A 23,393-nucleotide genomic window follows, 5' to 3' on the forward strand; every position below is an offset into this window, starting at 1 on the left:
TGCATCACTATCAACAGGATTATATGATGGGCAGTGTATGGCATTTGTTCAAACGGTGAATTCTGAGCAGGAGATGATTAATATCCTTTTTATAAATATAATTTACCTGATTTGTGTTTTTATTTTCTTCCTAAGCTAGGAAATTGTAACTAGCAGCTGCGTTTCCTTATTGAAGTAGTACCTAAGTAACTGTTCAAGTAAATTATTACGTATGGATGGAATAACATGGCAGAACATTTTCTGCCCCAGAAATATAGGATATGGCAGACTATGGAGAGAACTGAGGGCCCGGACAACCAAACTTGCAGCAACTGTCTGCACCTTAAGGAATATCTGTGCGGAGTTGTGTGGAGTCCATCAGCAGACATTGTTGGCTATCAGAGGTAATGATTTAAACACATTTCGCCAAGAAACAGCAACAACACTTGCATATTAAGACGTCAGGTCGGTGCAGTAGATTCCTGATATCTGATGTCTCACGTTGTATACAATGCGTGAAGGTAACTACCAGGCACAATCTGAGCTTGATAGGGAATTAGAGCGGAGAAATGACTACCAGCAGGATGGGATTGGGCAAAGGAACGAGATAGAGGCAGAGAAGAGGTTTCCAGCTGGGAGTTCTCGTGTGTTGGTAATCGATAGTCATCGGGTCCTGCCACAGCAGAAATAAGTTAGACGATAACGTGGCTTCCTGGAAGGATTTGGCATTAGAAAGTGATCATCACTGTGTGGTCATTCGAATGTGGGGGTGGAAGCTGCCCTTGAAATTCTGGAACCTTCGTTGAGATCGTGTTTCCTTTGTGGGGTTTAGAATGTGATTACAGGATACTAAACCAAACGAAGATACATCCCCATCCCAGGATGATGTGTGTCGTCATCAAGAGCAAGGACCTTATGGAAGATAAGGACTCTGTATCAGGTCAATGAGGAACGTGAGAACAACTGAGGTTAGCATTTATAATTATTTGGTGCTCATGCATTAAAAAATTAAATTGAAGAATAGAAGACCAGACTATAGGTCGTGGATGCTTATCTGGAGAGAATATCAAAAATTCATGGTGCAAAAATAGGCAAGATGCAATGCCTAAATAGTGTTATTTCCGTTTATTTAAAATTTTAGAAAGCATTGGGCAAAAAGACATATAGGACAAAAAATGTATTTTTGGTCAGAAGAAAACAAAAGCATTTTGGCAGAAAATGTAAATGTCATCGAGTTCATCTGTCATCTTAGATGTCGAAATGGAGCGAGGTTATTTCTGTCCAATTGCAATGTCGTGTGCAACACTTTTTTTTTGCTCCTGTCATCAGAACCGCAGGCGACCCAACAGGATCCGAAATGAGGATGTGAATCCTCACGAGATCCCATACCCACTGCGCTGATTTGGCAACTACCAGGCATACGTCACACCGGAGAAGCTGTAGGACCACCTCCAAAGTTTAAATTTTCCATCCCGGTAAAAAAAATGTTCCTTGTTGTGAGGGAAGAGCAGTTGCTGGTGCACCAATTTAGGAAAGGCTTCAGTATAGTTCATTTCTCATATGATATAGGTAAGAAATAATTTCCATTCATCTATCTATTTCGAAGCTCTAATATGGATTTGCATCACTCCTGAATTAAATTAGACCCAACACGTCATGGAACAAAGACAAAATAAGGGCTCATAAAGGGAAGCGCATTGATTTGAGACATTGGCAGGGCACATTGAGATTGTTATATTTTGTACACGTAACCTGTTAATGGGACCTGTACACCTCTGGTAAAGATACTGCTTTACTCATTTTTTTTAGATATGGACTTCGCTGGATAGGACAGCATACATTACCCATTCCTAATTGCCCTTGTTCAGTGGGCATATTAGAGTCTAAACATATCATAGCTATGAGTCTGCAGTAACATGTAGGCAAGGACAGCAGATTCCCCTCCCTGAAGGGGCACTAGTGAACGAGATAGGATTTTACAACAATGGTTTTATGGTCATCATTAGACTTTTAATTCTCGGTTGTTTTATAATTTTGAAGTCGAAGTACAACATCTGTCGTGGTAGGATTCGAACCCGGGATTACAGTACAAATATGCCACCGCCTACCCCATTCGCCCTTCCCACTGCCTATTTAAAAAAGTTTGTTTTATTTATTTTTTCAACTCACTTTATGAGCTGCTGGCGTCGCTGGCTAGGTCAGCACTTATTACTCATCCTTAATTGCCATTAAGAAGAGTGCGGTGAGGTGCCTTCTTCGACTGCTGCAGCCCACGTCGTGCACGTACACCCACGCGGCAATTCGTCAGCGAGCTCCAGGAAATTGACCCAGCGACTGTGAAGCAGCAGGTGTGAGTTTCAAGTCAGGATGGCGCGTTTCTTGGACGGGAACTTGCCGGGCTTTGCATACAGCCTTCAAACAAGGTACTGTTCATGGCTCTTGAAACTTCAGTCCTCATCAATGCGGTGCTGAGCTGCCTTCTTGAATAGTTGCAGTTCAGGCAGTCCGTTTACAGCTGCAGTGTTTTGTTGAGCTGGAGGACCTCCAGGACATTGAGGCAGCAACCGTGGATAAAGGGCAATTTAAGGACATATTCCGACGCTGTTCGGAGGGGACCTGGCAGGCGGTGCTGTTCCAATACGCTGAACGGTAGTAAATTTCGTATGTTTTCAACGTGCTCTTCAAGACTTAGAGAGTAGGCTCAGAGAGTTTTGTGAAGCATAACCAATGTAGGCGGTATGAGCAAGAGGCTCGCAGATGAAACAATAATTGATAGGGTGGTAAATACTGAGGAGTATAGCCGTAAAGTGCAGGAGGATATTAATGGACTGGTCAGGTGGGCGCAGTAGTGGCAGATGGAATTCGGCGGGGTAAAGTGTGTGTAATGCACTTGGGGAGCGCTAACAAGGCAACGAATTACCCGATGAATGGTAGGACCCTGGAATATACTGAAGATCAGAGGGACCTTGGTGTGTATAACCAGAGAGCCCTGATGGCAGTAGGGCAGGTAGATAAGGTGATGGATAAGGCATATGGGATACTTGTGCTTATTAGCTGAGGCATGGAATACAATATCAGGGAAGTTGTGTTGGAAGCTTATAAAACGCTGGTGTGGCCACAGCTGGAGTAGTGCGTGCAGTTCTGGTCACCACATTATAGGAAGGATGTGATTGCACTGGAGAGGGTGCAGAGGATAATTACCTGGATGCTGCCTGAGCTGGTGTGCCTCAGCTAGGAGGAATGATTGCATAGGCTGGGGTTGTTTTCCTTGGAATGGCGAAGGGTGATAGGGCACCTGAGAGAGGTGTATAAGATTATGAGGAGCTTAGGTAGGCTGGATAAGAAGACTTTTTCTTCCCCCAATAGTAGAGGGTTCAATAACCAGGGGGCAAAGGATTAAGGTAAGATGTAGAAGGATGAGAGGGGTTTTGAGGAGATTTTTTTTTTCACCCAGACCGTGATAGGAGTCTGGAACTCATTGTCTGAAAGGGGTGGAGTCGGAAAACCTCTCAACGTTTAAGGAGCATTTGGATCATCACTTGCACTGCCACAGCCTCCAGGGCTATGATCCAGGGTCTGGAAAATGGGATTAGTGCAGTCAGCTGTTTGTTTACCAGCACAGACACGATGGGCAGAGTCGTCTCATGCTGTACTCTAAACGCCTATGTCTGTACTCAGCTATTATGCGTTGCTCGTGGAGGAAGCGATTGATTCATGTTGTGGTTGCGGTGATGAAGGTGACCATTGTATCCAGGGCTGCGCCGAGCGTTTTAAGTTTTGCTGGAGTCGCACTAATCCAAGATGGAGTTTTCAATCACACTCCTGATTTGGGCCTGGTCGATGGTGCGCAGGCATTTCGGAGTGGAAAATGAGGGATTTGCGGAATTCCTGGTGCCTGAGCTCCTCTATAACCATGGTATTTTTGGGGGTGGTCCAGTTACTTTTCTGCACAATAATGACCCCCGGGGTGATGATTGTACTGAGATAAGAGATGTAAATGTCAGGTAATGTCAAAGGGCGGATTGGTTAGTTTATCCCTTCTTTGAAATGGTCATTGCCTGAAACTTTCCACCGGAGGTGCTATTTGCCAATTCTCAGCCCGAATCTGAATGATGCCCAGCTCTTGCTCTGTGCAGAAAGTGAGTGCTTCAGAAATAATGAAGCCACTGTACATTGATCAGAGGACATCCCCACTTCTGGCGTGATGTCGGTGGAAGTGTCATTGATGAAACAAATGAAGTTGGCTGGGCTCGTGGCACTAACCCGCAGCATTGTCATTGTACTGAGATAACTGGGATCTCACAACGATCTGCTTACGTGCAAGGTATGATTCCACGAAGTGGAAGGATTTCCGAAAGAGACGTTTGGAAGTGTTGGGAAAATTCCACATATCTGCCTGCATCTGTGGAGAGAGAAACAATTTTAACGTGTAAATTTCATTGGAGCTGAATAGGGGCAGCAATATGATTGCGCGCAAGCTGCCTAAAATGAGAGGGGCCTTAGGGCACAGGTACGTTAGGGAGCAGAAAAGATTAGAGATCATCTTACAGAAATAGATAGGATCGTGAGGGGGCGTGACAGTGTTATTGCTTCCCTCTATGGGAGAGACTAGGAATAGGGGACACGGTTTTTAATATAGCTGATCTTTATTTAAGGCGAAGGTGAGGAGATTATTTTACATTCTTTCAGAATAGACTTTGGAATTGTTTCTGGCAGAGAACAGTTACTGAAGGGCCATTTTTAAAAAAAAAAACATGCTTTATATAGATTCTTGTTTTACGACTGCTCAAAGGATAAAGAGAGTAAACAGGAAATCGGAGTTGAAATCAGGCACATTTTTTATTTGAAATCGCTTGATAGTACAGACCTTGGGTACTGCTGTAAAAAAAAAACACATGTCGAACCTTTTCCTCTTGCACTCATCAGGACACTTGCAAAAATAACAATATGAGGGGGAAACAACAATTTATACTGCATGCGAAGATAGGGCTGATTGGTTGGTAAGTGGTGTTGCCATGGGGAATGCACAAGTGATTGTGAGTGGCAGTTAAATGCCAAGCATTGTTTGAAATTTAACCAGGCAGCTTGACCCAGATTGGCCAAGACATTGTGCTGAGGAAAGAGTCAGTGAATGGCTGTTTTTTTTGTTTAGCTGGAACCGGAGCCATGTTTGTCCGTGCTATTACTGTCTGGAAAGAACAGGGCCCTGCGTATTCATGTTTGTAACTCCCAATAAACACTAATGCAACACATTGTGAGCCCCACTGACAAACCTAAATAGGATACCAGCATAATTGTTAAAACATTGAGGAGTATTTAGCAAATGTTGCACAAACGCAGAATGACATCTAACATTCGACACTATGGAGTTTTGCAAGCACAGGCTGGTTGATTCCGGTCTGCACCTTGCCCATTCCGAATAGCGGATGGGACATGCTGTTTGATACGATCCGCCAGTCTTTGGGAAGTTTAGCCTACATACCTAGCATCACACTCGCACTGAAATCCATACACCGCATTAATCATTGTGTGATTGGTAGAACGTGTTTTTAGGTTGGCGGCAGCCCCCCGTTGGAGGCGAATGCCACTCGTGTTGCTACTGCATATGAGCAGCCTCAAACAGCTAGCTTCACCTGTTGCTCCAACTCTTGAAATATCTTTTCCATCCTGTGTAATCTGAGGTAAGATGTCATGTAATATTAACCACAGGATGCATGATTACACAATATATGTTAATGACTTAGATTGAAACACTGAATGTACTATCGCCAAATTTGCCGATGATATAATAATAGATGGCAAGGCAAGTGGTGCGCATGACACAAAGAGTCTACAGAGGGATATAGACGGTTTAAGTGAGTGGGCAAAACGAGTGGCTGATGGAATATAATGTGGGAAGATGTGAGGTTATGCACTTTGGCAGAACAAATAGAGGAAATGAATATTATTTAAATGGAGAAAGACTGCAGAAAGCTGCAGCACATAGGGATTTGACCGTCCTCGTGCATAAAGCCTAAACAGGTTAACGTACATGTTTAGCAAGTGATAGGGAAGACAAATTGAATGTTGGCCTTTATTTCAAAGAGAATGGAGTTTTATAAAAAGGGAAGCCTTGTTAAAACTATACGAGGCACTAATTAGGCCACACCTAGAATACTGTCAACAGTTTTTGTCGCCTTATCTAAGGAAACATATACTCGCATTGAAGGAGTCCAGGGAAGGTTCACTACGTTAATCGCTGGAGTGGAGGCATTTTCTTATGAGGGGAGTTTGAGTAGCTTGGGACTCTACTCACTGGAGTTTAGAAGACTGAACGTCGAGTGCGTTTCGTGCACAGAGATTGGAATATATGGGAAACGGAATAAAGAAGTTTGAATAGAATTCCACGTCACATTTTTTTTAGGAAACGTCCTAGCATTGTCAACATCTTCAGCCTCATTATCTGAGGACTAACACATTGAAAGGGAATCAACCACATCACCATTTCCTGCGATAAGCAGCTTGCTCTGTGGTGACAGTCTATCACCCTGAGGTGCAAAGAGAATGAGTGTTTATTTAATTCAAGCATATGAAATTCTTAATGATTTTGGCGATTTAAATGTTATAAAAAATAGAAGTTCCTCTTGCTCCAGAAACAAGGTCCAGGAGACGCTTTCACTAATTTGTCAATGCATTTCCACGCCCTCCACCACCCCCAAAGCCCCCGCTCACTCTGAGCTCCATTTCTTCTGCATAAATGGTCTGCCTTCCCCTTACAGATTTACTGTGATACGGGGGAAAACACAGGGAGAATTATATCCCAAGAACGCACATTTACAAAATTAACATTCGTAGCATGTTACTGTATAGAAATAAATAATTCATACTAGTGCACGTATAATATTCGAAGCATTTTTTGTACCTTTATTTTTCTTGAACGTCTTCTTATCACACAACTATACTAAAGATATATTTTATCATGATACATAAGCCATTACATGTTGGAGAATATACACCATTTTGGGAGTATCCAGAAAACAGTTACATCGTGATGTTTTGGCAATCTGTTCCCGGGCCGCACAAATAGAATAGTACCCTATACCCCTCTCTGTTCGCTCCTCAACCGTTCCCCCACGCCCCACCACCCGCAACTATGGTTGAATTAATCCCCTCTGCACTCCATGTCCTTTACCCTTAATCAAAATGATTACATTCCCTCACCATTAATTAATAACCCCTTGCACGATAGCGCATTATCTATGAATTCGAACGGAAATGACCTGAAATGACAGGGAAGTATATAACAAAGCAAAATACCGCAGGTGCTGAACCTCTGAAATCAATGCCAACAAAAAGGCTGGAGTTGCTCAGTCGCCATGACTTGATTACCTAATGAGAAACATAGATTTGTGAGGCCGATGCTCTTTTATGAGACAGTGAGAGAGAGAGAGAGAGAGAGAGAGGGAGAGAGAAGAAAAGCAACGTTCCCTAGGATTTCATTGTTGCGAGACCTAGAGAAAAGAATTATGCTTCTCAGTGTAATTGATTAGTTTTTGATGCATTATTTCCCTCAAGTAGTCCTTGAAAAGTCACTGCCACCTCTGGGAGTATTAGCTTGCAACGGTTTCTATAGGTTATAAGTAATGAACGCCTTAGTGCATGAAAAGAGGGTATATTTCCGTAATTTTAATTAATGATATTTAGGTAACCATTACATATATATGTTTGGCATGTTAGCTTCATGCACTTATTATAATCACAGAGAGTGGCTTATCCTCCAAAGGTGACGAACGGGGATGAAACAAAAGTATATATGTTTTAATAAAAGTAAATGTTTAATCGTCTCTCTGTATAAGCGACAAGAACAGAAGTGGGAAGAAATAAATGCTTGTTCAATATGCAGGCCTTGATTAGAACATCGAGAACTTTCAACAGTTCTTTGCGACACTCTTTGTGAATATATTGTCTTTAGAGGAAGTGCAGTTTATATACGCCAGAATGATTGCTGGACTCCAAATTCGAACATATTCGGGGGAGAAAAATTTACAGAAAGGGGGTGCATCCCCAGCAATTATGAGAAAAATCTATGATGTGTGCAGCGAATACTTTTAAAGGGTTTCAGGGGGCAGTCATAGAATCATGGTGCCATATTATGCTTACAGCACAGAAGGAGGGCTTTCGGCTGGCAGTGCGCTTGCCAGCAATTCGCGAGAGCAACTCATCCCGTCGCTACTGCTCAGCCCTCTCCCCACAGCCTCGCCAGATCCGGCGTTCTTTGAGACCTATTATTGCAAATGCCTCACCTCAATCGCAGGCAGTGCCTCCCAGGTGCTATCTTTCCAAGGAAGTGAATTCGATTACACTACCCTTAAGTGCTAGCTGCATAGTGGTATTGTCGTTGGATGAATAATTTCAGAGATCAAGACCAATGCTCCGGCGATGCGGGTTCATATCCCATCACGAAGATGGTGGGACTTGATTCAATTCTTAAAAAAAACTGGAATTAAGAATCTAATTTTTAACATGCAACCACTGTAAAAACTCAACCCCTGAAGAAGATTCATACGGAGTCGAAACGTTAACCCTGCTGCTCTCTCCACTGATGCTGCCAGACCTGCTGAGCTTTCCAGCATTTTCTGTTTATCTTTCCGCTTTCCGGCATCCACTTTTATATTATTGTAAGACAAACCCATTTGGTTCACTAATGTCATCGAGGGAAGAAAATCTACCGCCCATACCTGCTCTGGCCTGTATATGATCCCATCCTATGAGCAGGGGCAATTAAGGGTAGGCAATAAACGCTGGCCTAGCAGTGACGCCCACATCCACGTCAGAAACTTTTCTTTTCTGCGTGTTGTTTTTTTGGGTTTCATCTCTTCTCTCTTGCATGCTAGCAAATTATTCACATCAACGGACATTTGGGATGGGTAACAAATTCTGGGCTTGCCAAAGATGTCCACACCCCATGAAAGAATAATAAAAAAGAAAGTTCGCTGGTCAGTGAGTCAACTGGTCGGTGCCACACTCAAACCAACAATCGAGACCGAACATTCACGGTTAAACATTAGAAAAAACTTCGACTTGATTCCTTTCAGATTTCATTCAACAGCTCGCAATTCAAGCTCAATAAATTGGAAATTTTAAAACGGTAACTGTTGGATATGTGCCTTGGATATTTCACCACACTCGAAGCAGCGGCTGGCAGATGGGCCCTGACACGATAAACAGCCCTTTTATGTTTTAGGTTGCGTGCTGGGCTCCTGTTACACTCGTTTTTCCTCTCCTTGCCCTGCCTCGCTTATATATTCTCCTACCGGGATACCTGCACTCATGGTCTGTGACTGTCGTCTGTGGCTTGCTCGCGGTTTCTTTTTTAATCAGTCATGGGATGTGGGCGGCAAAAGGCTCGGCGAGTATTCATTGCCCCGCCACGCTTCAGAGGGCATTTTCGGAGTCAACAACACTGCTAATGGTCTGGATCACATGTAGGCCAGAAACAAGACCAGGTAAAGACGGCATATTTTATTCTCTAAGTGCACCCAGAGACTAGAGAGTGTATGGACACGGCGGGGAAAGTTAAAGGACATTAGTGAGCCGGATGGGTGTTTTACAATTGCTTTTAATTCTGGATTTGTAATGAATTCAATTTCCACCACCTGCCATGGCAGGATACGAAACCCACAGAATCACCCTTAATCTCTGGATTATTCGTCGAGCCCAGTCAATGCCATCATGCCACTGCCTCACACATCAACAGCAACTCTTCTGCAGCTGCTTTGTTACGCCCGTCATCCCGATCCTTTTTCGTCTGCCCTTCATTTTGCATCTGGAAGAGAACTCTGCAACATTTCAGCACGGATCAAATAACCTAGAGGCTAATATTTTATTTCTTTCATGTCGTTTTTTGATTTTTTTTCCCTCTTGAATCTCCAAAAAACCCCTTCATTTGTCTTTTGGTCTGATTGTGGCATTTTAGGCTTGCGTCCTACCAAACTCATTCCGAAGGTCCCCATGTATTTCCTTACATCATTCCTGCATGTCTCAGAAAACGGGTCATGTCAGTAAACTGGATAGAATGTAACATCATATTGAATTTTATTCCTTCTTACAATTTACACTTCTCTTATTGATTAACACGACCTGCATCTTCATGGAATTATCTCTATCCTTCTTCAATCATCTTCTGGTATTATTTACTCTCAGTAAACGTCTGAAGAGCAATGAACAAATAACAGTACAGCACAGGAACAGGCCCTTCGGCCCTCAAAGCTTGCGCTTTCATCTTGCTTGTCAAACTAAAACATTTTGCACTTCCGGGGTCCGTATCCAACCATTCTCACCGTATTCATGTATTTGTCAAGCTGAATCTTAAACATCACTATCATACCTGCTTCCACGACCTCCTCTGGCAGCGAATTCCAGACACTCACTACCCTCTGCGTAAAAAAAAGTGCTCTAAAGTTTTCTCCTCTAACCATAATATTATGTCCCTGGGAAATAGACTACTCCATCCTGGGAAAAAGATTCTGACTATCTACTCTGTCCATGCCACTTATAATTTTGTAAACTTCTACCAAGTCGCCCCTCAATCTCCGTCGCTCTAGTGGGAACGATCTGAGTTTATCCAACCTCTCCTCATAGCTATTATCCTCCAGGCCAGTCAGCATCCTGGTACACATCCTCTGCACCCTCTCCAAAGCCTCCATATCCTTCTGGTAATGTGGCGACCAGAATTGCACGCATCATTCCAAGTATAGCCTAACCAAGGTTCTATACAGCTACAGCATGGCTTCCCAGCGTTAATATTCAATACCACTGCCAATGAAGGCAAGCATGGCATATGCCTTCCTGACTACCTTATCCACCTGCGTTGCCACTTTCAATGACCTGTGGACCTGTACACCCAGGACCCTCTGTCCGTCGATGTACTTAGGGAATCTGCCATTTACTGTATAATTCCTACCACCATTAGTGCTACTCAAATGCATTATCTTGCATTTGTCCGGATTAAACTCCACCTGCTATTTCTCCGATCATGTCTTCAAACGATCTATATCCCGTTGTACCCTTTGACAATCCTCTTCACTATCTGAAACCCCTCCAAACTTAGTGTCGTCGGAAAACTTACTAATTAACCCAGTTACATTTTCCTCCAAATCATTTATGCGTACTACAAACAGCAAAGGTACCAAGATTGATCCCTGCGGAACACCACTAGTCAAAGCTCACCATTCAGAACCGCACCCTTCCAATGCTACCCGCTGTCTTCTATGACCAATCCAATTCTGTATCCATCCTGCCAGCTCACCTCTGATCTCGAACGGCTTTACCTTCTGTGCCAGTCTTTCATGAGGGTCCTTGTCAAAGGCCTTACTGAAATCCGTGTAGATAACATCCACTGCCCTTCCATCGTCGATCATCTTATTCACTTCCTCGAAAAACTCGATCAAGTTAGTCTGCTGTCATTACTTCCTGGGATGCGGGCGTTCTTGCCCTCTCCTAATTGCAGAGTTTGCTAGCACATTTCAGTGGGAAGTGTAAAGTGAAACACATTACTGCGGACCTGCAGCCCCATATCGGTCAGACAACATCAGGATGGGAGTCTTCTGTCCCTAAAGGACATCAGTGGAACAGATGGCTCTCTACAAAAATCGCCATGGTCACCAACTCTGAAAGAGGTTTATTTTACAAATTTGTTAACTAAATTATTTTTACTCCACCAGCCACCGTGGTGGCATTTTAACCGTGTTTCCTGAGCGTCAGCTTGTGCCTCTGGGCTCTCAGTCCAGTGACATTACAATGACACCAACGGCTCACACTGCCACCTCATATTCGGAGTAATCCGGAGCTTGCTACGTTGAACATCCTGAATTGTAGATTCTTCCATAGCTACACACTTCAACCAGGATCTCATTACTTCGTTTATGCCTATGTCATTCGAAACAATGTTGATTTACTTTCGGGGGTGGGGCACTGGGAGGCATTGCCCTGCGGATGGAACAAGAAAAGGGAACGTGCCAATTACAGCCCCCACCTAAATTCGAATCTGGTTGATTTCCACATAACAAGGGCAATTGATCGCGAGGTAAAAGGAGCAGCCGTTTCACGACTAGCTGCTGACCACACACCATTTCATATCTAGATTACCTCTTCCAGCTGTGATATTATCGTCTGTTGGGGATGATATTACTTAACAGCAACCTGAACCCTCACACAACTGACTATCGCTGCCTACGTCATTTTCTTTTCCGAATTTGATAACCCGTTTTATTGCACGGAAGGGTATCTCGACCTGAAACTCGACGATGTTTGTCTGCACAGGTGATGCGTAAGTTGCAAAGGATTTGAGCGGTTTTATTCCTTTATGGTTTTGTTTTATCTTGTAGATTTCCAGTGTCCTAGTATTTTGCTTTCTCCTTGCCCTCATATGTTCTGCTCAAGAACCAGCTTTATTAACTTCAATTCAACTGAATGTCGGATTATGCCTTTAACTTGGGTTTTATTCAACAAAGATGAATTAAATTGTGGAGAAAGTATAAAATGGACAATGCAGAATTGGTACAAATTATATGATCCCCCTGATTACCCATTCGATTCATTTCAATGTGGTTTAATGCAGGTCAGTTTAATGCATTCCCAAATTTTATAACGCCACCTCCGGGCACAATCGAGTCTGTTGGCATCAAGTCAAAGATAAGCAAATAATTATCCAGCCGATTAACACCTGCCGTCCGCGACTTCCCCACCCCCATCCCCCACCCTTCCATCCCCACCCTCCGCTCCCCATTAGCCCCATCCCCCCGCCAAGTCCGTGCTCAGGAGATGAATCTTTGGTCCTCCATATTGAGCACCACTTGCAGGAATCAATGAGAATGGCAAGGGTACAGAATATACCCTGGTTGGGGGACGAAAATGTCATTCTCCAGGATTGGCTCGGGAGAACGGCCGCTTACCGAGCTGGCCGAGTTATAAAGTACATAGCCGCTAGACTATGTCTGTGGCAGATGGCTAGAGAGGCGAAAGCATTTGATATTCACACCACAAATGTGTCAGTAGCTGATGCATCTGACCATGACACTACTGGTACCAGTGATCATTGCACAGTCCTTGTGGATGCGAAACACCAGTGCCAGGCAATGAACATCTCCAACAAGAAGGGATCTAAAACTATCTCCCATTGACACGCAATGACATTACCATCGTTGAACCACCCCCACCCGCGGCAACGCCCTCCAACCATCAAACACCCCACCCCTTCCAACTATCATCCTCCCCCGCAGCCACACCCTACTTTCAACATCCTAGAAGTTACTATTGAACAGAAACTGAGCTGGACCAGCCTTATAAATACTGTGGCTACAATAGCAGGTCGGAGGCTGTGAATATAGAGGCGCGTAACCTACCAATTGAGTCCTCAAACGTTGTCCACCATGTGAAACGCACAGGTCAGGCGTGTGATGTAATTCTCTCTATTTGCCTGGATCAGCGCAACTCCAACAACACTTATGAAGATTTGCACCGTCCAGGACAAGGCACCCCGTTGGAGTGGTACCCCATCCAGCACCTTGAGCACCCGCTCACACCACCACCGACACACAGTGGCAGCAGCGGGCAGCAGGATGCACTACATAGACACACCAAGGCCCATTCAACTGCATCTTCGCAATCAGTGACCTTTGCCCCCTAGAAGGGCAAGGTTAGATGATAGTTAGAACAGCACCGTCTGCAATTTCCCCTCTAAGCCTCTCACCATCCTGGCTTGGAAACATGTCACCGTTCCTTCACTGTTACCTGGTCAATTCCTGAATCACCCTCCCTAACAGCACTGCAGGTGCACCTACACCACAAGGACTGCCGCAGTTCAAGAAGGCAACTCAACACCATATTCTCTAGGGCAACTGGAGATAGGCAATAAAAATGCTGCCCAGGCCCCTTGAAATAATAATATTAAAAAAATAACCAATATATTGAATACTCCATTTCATTTCAACTGTGCCTTTTATGATAGATGTTCTATCTTATTTCAGGAACAAAGTGAATTTCAAAGGTGAAAGAGGCTGGAAGTAAAAAGCAAGGAAGCTGCTGGCAAAATATTCCCCGTTCTGCCACCCTGGCATCACAATGATTTTCTCATCGTTGCTGGCCGGTACACGTTTCATAAATTCATTTTAAAATCATTCACTTCTTTATCCAGCAGTTTGTTACCTTGTATTTCTCCCAATGAAGCAACAATTTACACTCTGCATTGAAGTGAGCACTTACCACTGATGTTAATGCTCCACACAAATTCTCTATTTTTATCTCACTGTCTGCAATTAACTATTATTAATACTATTATATAATCCATTTTTGATGATGATGATGAATATATTAATAGTAAATATTATTATTATTACAATTATAAGAATAAGAAACATGAAAAATGTTTCCATGACGATTATATAATGCGAAACTTCATTGGCCAATAGCTCGCCTTATAATTATGATTTAATAACATTTTATTTGTCTTATAGTTCAGATCGTGTTTCTGTGGAATCTCATATCTACAGGTACTACACTATTATGTTTTAAACTATATATGTGCACCTAGTACCATTGTAATGAATATGGATGTGCATATGCCATTTTATCTTCTGTTTGATGTTAGTAATATTAATGAAAATATCAACAACAGTGCAGCCGTTTTAATTGCGGGCAGATTAAAAGAAATGGTTGTTACATGTTCAGGAGTTTTGTTTAATGGAAGTGGAACCTACTATTTCTGTGTGATGGGTGGCGAATCTGATACCACCGATGTTAGCAGAATATCACTCCTAAAAATATGACAAATCATGTGCCTGAACTATGTTCCGGTTTGCACATGAAACATCAGTAACAAAATGTATTTTTACCTCCCGTTGTTAACGTCAGAATTTCACAGGAGCGTCATAAAATGGAGTTGGTGAGATATTAAGACAGTGACCAAATCGTGTTAAAATACTCATGTTCACGGGGGCACGGTGAAAGGGGTAGAGAGGCAGAGAGGCTTAGGGGATGAATTGCATATATTCAAGTGAATGCAGCAAAAGGTGTTTTGCGTAATGGTGTGAAGTTTGGAAATTGTGGTTGTGCATGAGTCTACAACGTAAGGGGTACTGACGAATTATTCTATTTTTTAAATGCATTCGATCACCTTGATAGAGGGGGACAAGGCCATGAATTGGTTGAGAGCAACGATGAATGGGGGCATTGTAGCATCAACTGGAAACATAAGACAAGGAGCGTAGTGATGAGGGGGGAATGAGATTTGGTTTTCGCATTAACACAGCTAGCAGGGCTGTGGTGCATCCCTGAAACACAGCCCGTGCCAGGCCAGCCTGAGGAATACTCGGGCCTAAAAACAGCTGAGGCACGTTGAACAGTTCAGCAAGATGATGCGCCGAAAAGGTAAATCTGTCTGGAGAATATTGGGTTGTCACAATACCTGGTGAAACCTTGAAATTGTTATTCTTCATAAACGTTTCAATAGAAGGCACTGAGGGGAGTTTTAATTGAGCTGTGGGAAATTATAACCAGACTAAGGATAACGACAAAGAATTTGAAAGTGCAATGTTGCTCGTCCCCCCTCGTCTATAATAAATCAACATGATGTTTTATTAAAACAAAATTAAACAATGGCCTAATAGCATGAATATGGGAATAATTCAGCCAGGCAATGAATCAGCCAGTGAACACAGACCGATACATAACATTATATAATATTTAAGTGAATGTTAATTGAGGCATTAACGGCAGCATTTCCTGATGGAATTTCCTGCTCTTTCCTAGTTTTAATACAGATGCAAGACAAAGTAGCCAGCTACTCTGATCTGCTTGACTTGGGCAATGTGCAAGTACCTGGTGTTGAAAGGCAAATATGAATGCTCATAAGTTTGCCACAATCAGATGATAAATAATTAGCTCAAAGTGGCAACTATAATGTTGAAACAGTCAAAAGGAGCTGAAGGAAACAGTTTGGTCATGACATTCTGTATCAGTCATTCTCTGTTCAATAGACAATCATTATCTGTATATCAGTAGTGCCGTGTAAGAGTTGCAGATTCCGATGTTCCCTGATTGGAATAGCTGCACAAGTCCAAATTCAGGTTCATTTATTCCGGAACTTATTTTCACCTTCTGCTTCGGCTTTTCCTCCTGATTTTGCTTCTGTAAAACCCAGGTTAATTTTGCTCCCAGAAATTTGGTCAAACTTACTTTCTCTTGCATTCCTTAGAACAATTCCCAGTCAGACTCGTGGATGGCGAGGGCACGTGTGCAGGGAGAGTGGAGGTCTACCACAATAACACGTGGGGGACAGTTTGTGATGACGATTGGGACATATCTGACGCTGACGTTGTCTGCACAGAGCTGAACTGCGGCTTTGCTCAATCGGCACCCTGGGAAGCCAGGTTTGGACAAGGGAACTCATCGATCTGGCTGGACTCTGTTCAATGCAATGGTTCCGAGTCCTACCTGTGGCAGTGTCAGTCAAATGCCTTGGGTCAGCACAACTGTAATCACTATGAGGATGCGTCTGTCGTTTGCTCAGGTACAGAATCATTTTATTTTCGACAACATGTGAAATACATCAACGATATTATTCTATAGAGAAGCAAAGAGCTCAGACAAAAACGAAAGATTCAGAGGCAGAAGATAACATACGATGATTGCTACTTGTTTCAAAACACATGTCAAATATTTTTTGCTAAAACAGTGCATGGATTTCTGTCTCTGTGCACTTAATTTGAAAACAAATTTCCTTAACCATACTGACGGAATCCAATCTATGTGAGGTTTATGAATTTGTAGCTCCGCCACATTTTGCTGAAGTTTGTTTAGGGATCTGTTTGGGCACAAATCAGGAGTGTGATGGAATACTCCACAAATGAGTGGATGAGTGCAGCTCATACAGCACTGAAGGAGCTGAACACTATCCAGAGCAAAGCAGTCTGCTTGATTGGTGCCACATCCGCAATCATTCACTCTCTCCACCACCGACGCACAGTAGCAGCAGTGAGTGCCATCTACAAGATACACTGCAGGAATTCACCATTTCTCCTTAGACAGCGCATTCCAAATCCATGACGATCTGGAAGGACAAGGGCAGCAGATAGGTTGGAAGACATCCAGCAGGAGGTTCCACTCCAAGTCACACACTATCCTGACTTGGAAATCTATCGCCGTTCCTTCACTGTCACTGGGTCGAAATCCTGTAGCGCCCTTCCTAACTGGACTGTGGGTGTAACTACACCACAAGAGCTGCAGCGGTTCAAGATGGCAGCTCACCACCACGTTCTCAAGGGCAACTAGCGATGGGCAATAAATGCTGGCCCAGCCAGCGATGTCCACATCCAGTGCAGGAATAATAATAATAATAATAGAAATAATAATAAGAAAAATAATAACCTGCCAAGCAGGGCGGAGGGACAAATTCACTATTTTGACCATTAGAGTGAAATCTTCAGCGTCCAGTAGGTAAGCAGGCAAAGGGAGACACTTGCAGGAATTTTGGGATTATTGCGCTTGGTAAATTATGAGGAGATGGTTAATTCAGGAAAGACAGTGCAGCTTCCATAGCCAATCACAATATAGGTGGTATTGAAAAGGCTCGTTAAGGTATTCCATACCATGACCCGATATAAGCATAGCGACCCGTTTCACCTACAATTCAAATTGACCAGCTCACCAGTTCTGTACTGCAGCCTTTGTCGATGGCACCTCAAACAGCCTATTGGGGAAACACCGAGGAATAGTGATCATGTGAACCAGATTGCCAAGCTCGCGGGTCATACTCTGTTGTGAATGGAGGGATGGTGGGCATGAGCTCCATTGGGCAATAGACAACGCCAGATTCGCTCTGCTTGAAAGCTGCGCTTAAAGAATTGTCTTTTAATTCTGAAACTCAGCATGCCACTTGCAACTGAAATTCCCTAGCACATTATGGCTTTTAACAAGCCGAGGTGGACATGTTGAGGCATAAAATGAAGGAGCTAAAATGAAAATGAAGATGATCCGACAAAAAATTCAATGCACTGAGAATTCGGAAGTACTGCTTCTGCGGGCAGGCAGAACTAAGACCGGTGCTCAAGACATAGACGGCAATAGTCCGTCAATGGGGGTCCAAGTGGCCACTATTCCTCATGGAGAACACTGTACATATAGTTCCTGATGCATTGACCGTGCTAGTGCTTAAGCGAGGCGAAATAGATAGGCTAAACTGTAATTATATATTTCGCAGATTATGCAATAGATAAAGTTAAATCTTTTCGTACCCCATTCAGTGATCTTTAGTTTCTGCTCGTTCACCCTCTTTGAACTGGAGATAATGTGAGTTATTTAAATGTTTGATTGCAGACCGCCCACCAAAGCCCACCCTCTCTCTGGAAAGGAAACATGGCTTGTTCATGACAGGAGAGGCCGTAACGTTGAATTGCACGGCTTTGAGTCGATACGTAGGGAGCACGTTTTATTTCATGAAAGCTGGTGACGTTGATCCCATTGCCTCCGAAACTGCTCCGGATGGAGTTTACAGCATTCAATTTTCCATTCAGGGTGCAGATTCGAGTGTGAGTGGGACCTACATGTGTCACTACCAAACAAACAAATCCGGAAAACTTGCAACATCAGGGAGCAGCGACCCTGTGACGCTATTGGTAACAGGTAAGTCTGAACGAATCAGCAGGGCCTGTGGTTAATGCGTGGCAGCCGAATGCATTTTGCCTGAATCAGAACCTAACGGACTGTACTCAGTTGGTAGCGCTTTTAATTCCCTATTACAATCCAGTAGATTGAAACATTAGGCCACAAGTTTGAGAGGAACAACGGTTACCCCATACCTCGGGTGGGCTGCAGTCATTCAATTGCCCATTTGCATGCGAGGTTTTTTTCAGAATAAAAACAATGTATAGGTTATTAACTGCTCTCTAAACCTGCATTGCCACCTTCAATGGTCCATGCACATACGCAACCATGTCTTTCTCCTCTCTTCAACATTTCACCCCTACATTTGAAAACATACTGTTGTCACAACACAAAAAGGAAACACCACCGATTCTGCAAGCCTTGACATCAGAACAAAAAAATAATCATTCAGCAAGTCGGCCAGGCATCTGTGGAGAGAAAGATGGTTAACCTTTCAGGTTGATGACAATTCGTCATCACTGAAGGCACATAGGCAGTAGGAGCCTTTGAAGTCATGGAATGATACGCGACTGGAAGAAGAAGGGGGAGATCGGTGATAGGGAGGAGGTTGGGGAGGTTAAGTAACAAAATTTTCCAATGCACAACGACAAAGGCACTTGTTATGGAGATAATGAAGAAACAAAAGCTGTGTCCAAATGATGCTGCATAATGCGGAAAAAAATCCTGAATGTAACACGAGGAGATAGATAGGTACAAGACTAAGACTGACCCAGCAAAAGGAGGAGGTGATGATAAAGAAAACATATGGAACTAGATTGAGGCGGATGCTCAGGTCCAAAATGTTTGAACTCAGTTTTGAATCCATAACGCTTAGAGAGCCGGTTTGAAAGACAAGGGGCAACTGCACGAGTCTGTACTGAGCTCAACTTCAACGCCAGCAGGGTCGCAGGCAGCAAAGTCAGTGAGGGCAGCAAGGTACATCATCAACTGGGGAACGGTGTCAATGCTCGGGGGAAGCTTTGCACCCTTGGTTATCAGTCGGGTATATCATTGCATTTTAATTAGAAGAGAGAACAAGTCTGATAAAATAGCCCAATGGAGGTCCTGGAAAAGGAGTGAGTTAATATTCGCACTTGAACTAAAAGCCCTGTCACAGCGGAGGATGGCTGCTGGATGAGGAAGTTGGGGGGGGTAGGGGCGGGGGGCGGAGTGGGGTGGGGGGGTGGGGGGGAATGGGACTGAGGTCAATCTTCTGAGGTCAAATCCCATTCAATGCATTTGCCACCCTGGGCATACTATACATCGAAACGTGACCAGTCCCAGCCAAGGATCCTCCAACGATTAAACTAGTGAAACTAACTAATTATGGACCATTAATTATACGAGCTTTTTAACTCTATGTGCTGGCCTCAAGTACTTAAAGCAGAAACGTATCTCTGGCCTCTATTTCACACTTCCCAAGTTAGGTAAACATGCGGTTTGTTTGTGGGTAGTGCGAGGGCGCATCGCTGCCGCTCTTTTCGTCCGATCATTGGAACTTTTTTTCAATTTTCCTTACAACTCTAGCCGCATGGACCGAATTGCTGTCAATTCCCATTGATAGAGAGATCTGAGTTTCTAATTATGTTGAGCTGCAGTTCACATGTCAGTAATCCCTTGGCAAACAATTAGTTGCTCCACATTGCAGGCCCAATAGGCCAGAGATGGAGATGGAAATTGACGCCCTAAACACACACAAAAAAATCTTTTCGACAAAGAAAAAACTGATTTAGAAATCAGAAGGAGCCACTGCTGTTAGGGTGAAGCCCCCGGAAGAGAGATCCAGGGGCCGAGGTTCATGCTCTGGGAACACGTGTCCAAATCCCACCAAGGCAGCTGACGGCCATTGATTTCAATGGATAAAGCTGAAATGTCAAGCTAATCTCAGCAGTAGTGACCATGACATCTCGTCATCGATTGCCGTTAAAACCTCTTTGCTGATGTGGCATAGGGAAGGTAATCTGCTGCCCTCTCTCGGTCTGGCCTACATGTGCTTCCTGGCGTCATGCAACGCGGACAGTCCTAAGCTGCCCTCTGATTAATGGCCCAGCCAGGCACCAATTGAGGGGTGGGCAACAAATGGAGGTCTTGCAAAAGGCTGCCCGCACCCCCGGAGAGAATGAAGCAGAAACAGATGAGGCGAGAATGCTCAGGGTAATCTTTCGCAGGAGGACCAGCGCTTACATTCTACCATCGCCCCTGCTTTAGCGCCGGCCACAATGAGATTGCTCGGTGGGAGTGACACTTGGTCCGGGACAGTGGAGGTATGTTACAATAACATATGGGGGTCGGTTTGCGATGACAATTAGGGCATGATCGATGCGAATGTTGCCTGTAAGCAGATCGGCTGTGGCCCCGCCAAATGAGCTCCTTGCAGTCCTCACTTTGGACAAGTAATGCGTCCATTCTGGTTGGATGACGGAAGCTACACAGGATCTGAGTCCAATTTATTCCATTGCCAAGCAAGACCACTGGGAGTACACAACTGCGCAGATGGTGAGACAGCGTCGGTCATTTGTTCTGGCAAAGCTGGATTTTTCAGAAAATTCAGTGAAGGCATCACATATGACTTGCAATATGTCACCAGTAAACGCCATGATGTACCACTGGCTCACCTAACAAGATGTTCTTCCGCTGTAGAACCCGTTATTGAAGACAGCCTTCTAGTTGACATGCAAAACAAAATGAAGCAAATACTGAACAGCAGGCAAGATTACAAGACTGCGGTCTCACATTGAAACAATTAATAGTCACAGGCAAAAACAGGTTGTTTTATTTTAAATAGACGTGCTGTGTGAAATATAAATGGCGGTTTATTTAAGGAGCTTTCTGTAGATTCATAACTTTCATAGCAATGCGAGGAACAGTAGCCGGCTATTCTTATCTGCTTGACTTGTACAGCCCTTCAGGCAATGGTATTGACGTTTGATTGGGAAAATTTCACACTTGCCCAAAGTACACTCCATTCGCCACGTTTTCTTTTTTCCCCCACTCTATCTGTATCCTATTCTAGCCTCCTTGTGTTCTCTTTGTAACTTACTATGGAGTCTATCTCTACAAACGTAGCAGATGCACTTCCCCAAATTCATCCGAGTTACCTATGTAAATGGTAAACAGTTGAATCCCCAGCACACGTCCCTGTGGCACGCCACTTGTTATCTCTTGTCAACCAGGGAAAAATGACGCCATCATGACCTCTGCTTCCTATAGGCGAGGAAATGTTCTATCCACCCCAATAGGTTAACCCTAACACCAGCAGGGTCTTGCTTTCACAATAACGTTTGACCTTGCGTCTCATCAAATTCGTTTTGGAAATCTAATGACAGTAGGCCCATCTCTCCCCATCGATCCGCAGCCGTTGTTGCAGATTTCAGGAACTCCAATAAATTGGCGATTTATGATTTCCCTTACACAAAACCATGTTGACTCCGCCTGATTATGCTCAATTTTTCCATGTGCCCTGCCATAGCCTCTTTAATCACAGCTTCTAACATTTGCCGCTATGACAGACGTTTATCTCATTGCCTGTAGATTCCCATATTGTGTCTCCCCGCTTTTTTGAATAAACGGGTTACATTCACTAATTTACAAACAAGGAACATTAACCCAACGCTTCAGCTATTTCATTAGACACTTATTTAAGACCCGAAAGGAGGATTAATCTCATGAGGACACGGGGACTTAGTCAGCACACAGCTCCACCAGCTTTCTCCCACTTCCTTTGTGCTTATAATTTTCCATTCCACATTCAGATTAAAATCCGCCATGATTATTGCCCTCCCTTTCTGAGAAGGTCCCATTATTCCTCTCTTTATACTCGTCTGCTGTATGGTTACATCATTAATTAATGGAACCAACCCTCCACTTCTGCCTAGCTTACTTCCCTTCCTCAATATCACTTAACCTTCAATATTGAGCTGCCAATCTATGTTTCCGTGCAGCCAAGTCTGTAATGCCTATCATATCATATTTATGTATTTATATCTGTGGTCTCAGTTAATCTGATATTTTCCTTCGAATGCTATGTGCATTTGGATACATCACCTTTAGTTTTCAATCCGTTTCTTATTAATGAATCTACTAACCTCATTTGCAGATGTAATGTAACATTTCTACTGCTGCACTCTCTGTCCCTCCCTGTCACCGTCTACTAATCGTTTCCCGATTAATGTGCATCTCTCTTCTCTATTCACTACACTTTAATTTATCACATCTTTGGAAAGTTGATTTCTTGCCCCCACTATTAAGTTCAAACCTTCCCTATTTCCCTCATTCTGTGACTCACTGGAATACTGTTGCCAGCACGGTTCAGTTGTAGGAAGCCCCAATGGAACCTCCCAAACTGACCCCAATACCGGCGTCAGTGTCCCGCACATCGGAACGCACTTCTCCCACTCGAGACTATGAGCTACATGTCCCTCAATCGAATGTCATGTACACGATGTCAATTTACCCGTAGCTCGGGTAATAATCCAGATGTGGTTAACTTTGCTGAACTTCTTTTGAATTTAGTGCCTAGCTCCGCATGCCCTCTATGGAGTAGCCCTTTCCTAGATCTACCTCTGTCATTGGTTATCTGCATGGAGTACGACAACTGGTTCCTCCACCTTCCACTTCAATTTCCTCTCCAGGGCCGATCGCATGTCCCAGCCCCAGAACCGGATGGTTGCCACATCCTTCCGGACTCATGCACTTTACTGCAGAGAATAGTGTCAATCCCGTTCACTATACTGTCC

At 43.7% G+C, this 23,393-nt stretch overlaps 1 protein-coding gene across 1 annotated transcript in view; it reads left to right on the plus strand.

Moving 5' to 3' along the window:
- The first annotated feature begins 12,962 nt into the window (after positions 1–12,962).
- Positions 12,963–23,393, plus strand: part of LOC144672836 (scavenger receptor cysteine-rich domain-containing protein DMBT1-like) — a 46,618-nt gene continuing 36,187 nt past the window's right edge. The window contains exons 1-4 of the mRNA XM_078534817.1: positions 12,963–13,041; positions 14,472–14,507; positions 16,211–16,525; positions 18,331–18,636. Of these exons, the coding sequence (XP_078390943.1) occupies positions 12,963–13,041; positions 14,472–14,507; positions 16,211–16,525; positions 18,331–18,636 (736 nt within the window). The remainder of the gene's footprint in view (positions 13,042–14,471; positions 14,508–16,210; positions 16,526–18,330; positions 18,637–23,393) is intronic.

This window comes from Cetorhinus maximus, unplaced genomic scaffold (genome assembly GCF_964194155.1).
Source record: "Cetorhinus maximus unplaced genomic scaffold, sCetMax3.hap1.1 HAP1_SCAFFOLD_72, whole genome shotgun sequence".
Lineage (NCBI taxonomy): Eukaryota > Metazoa > Chordata > Chondrichthyes > Lamniformes > Cetorhinidae > Cetorhinus > Cetorhinus maximus.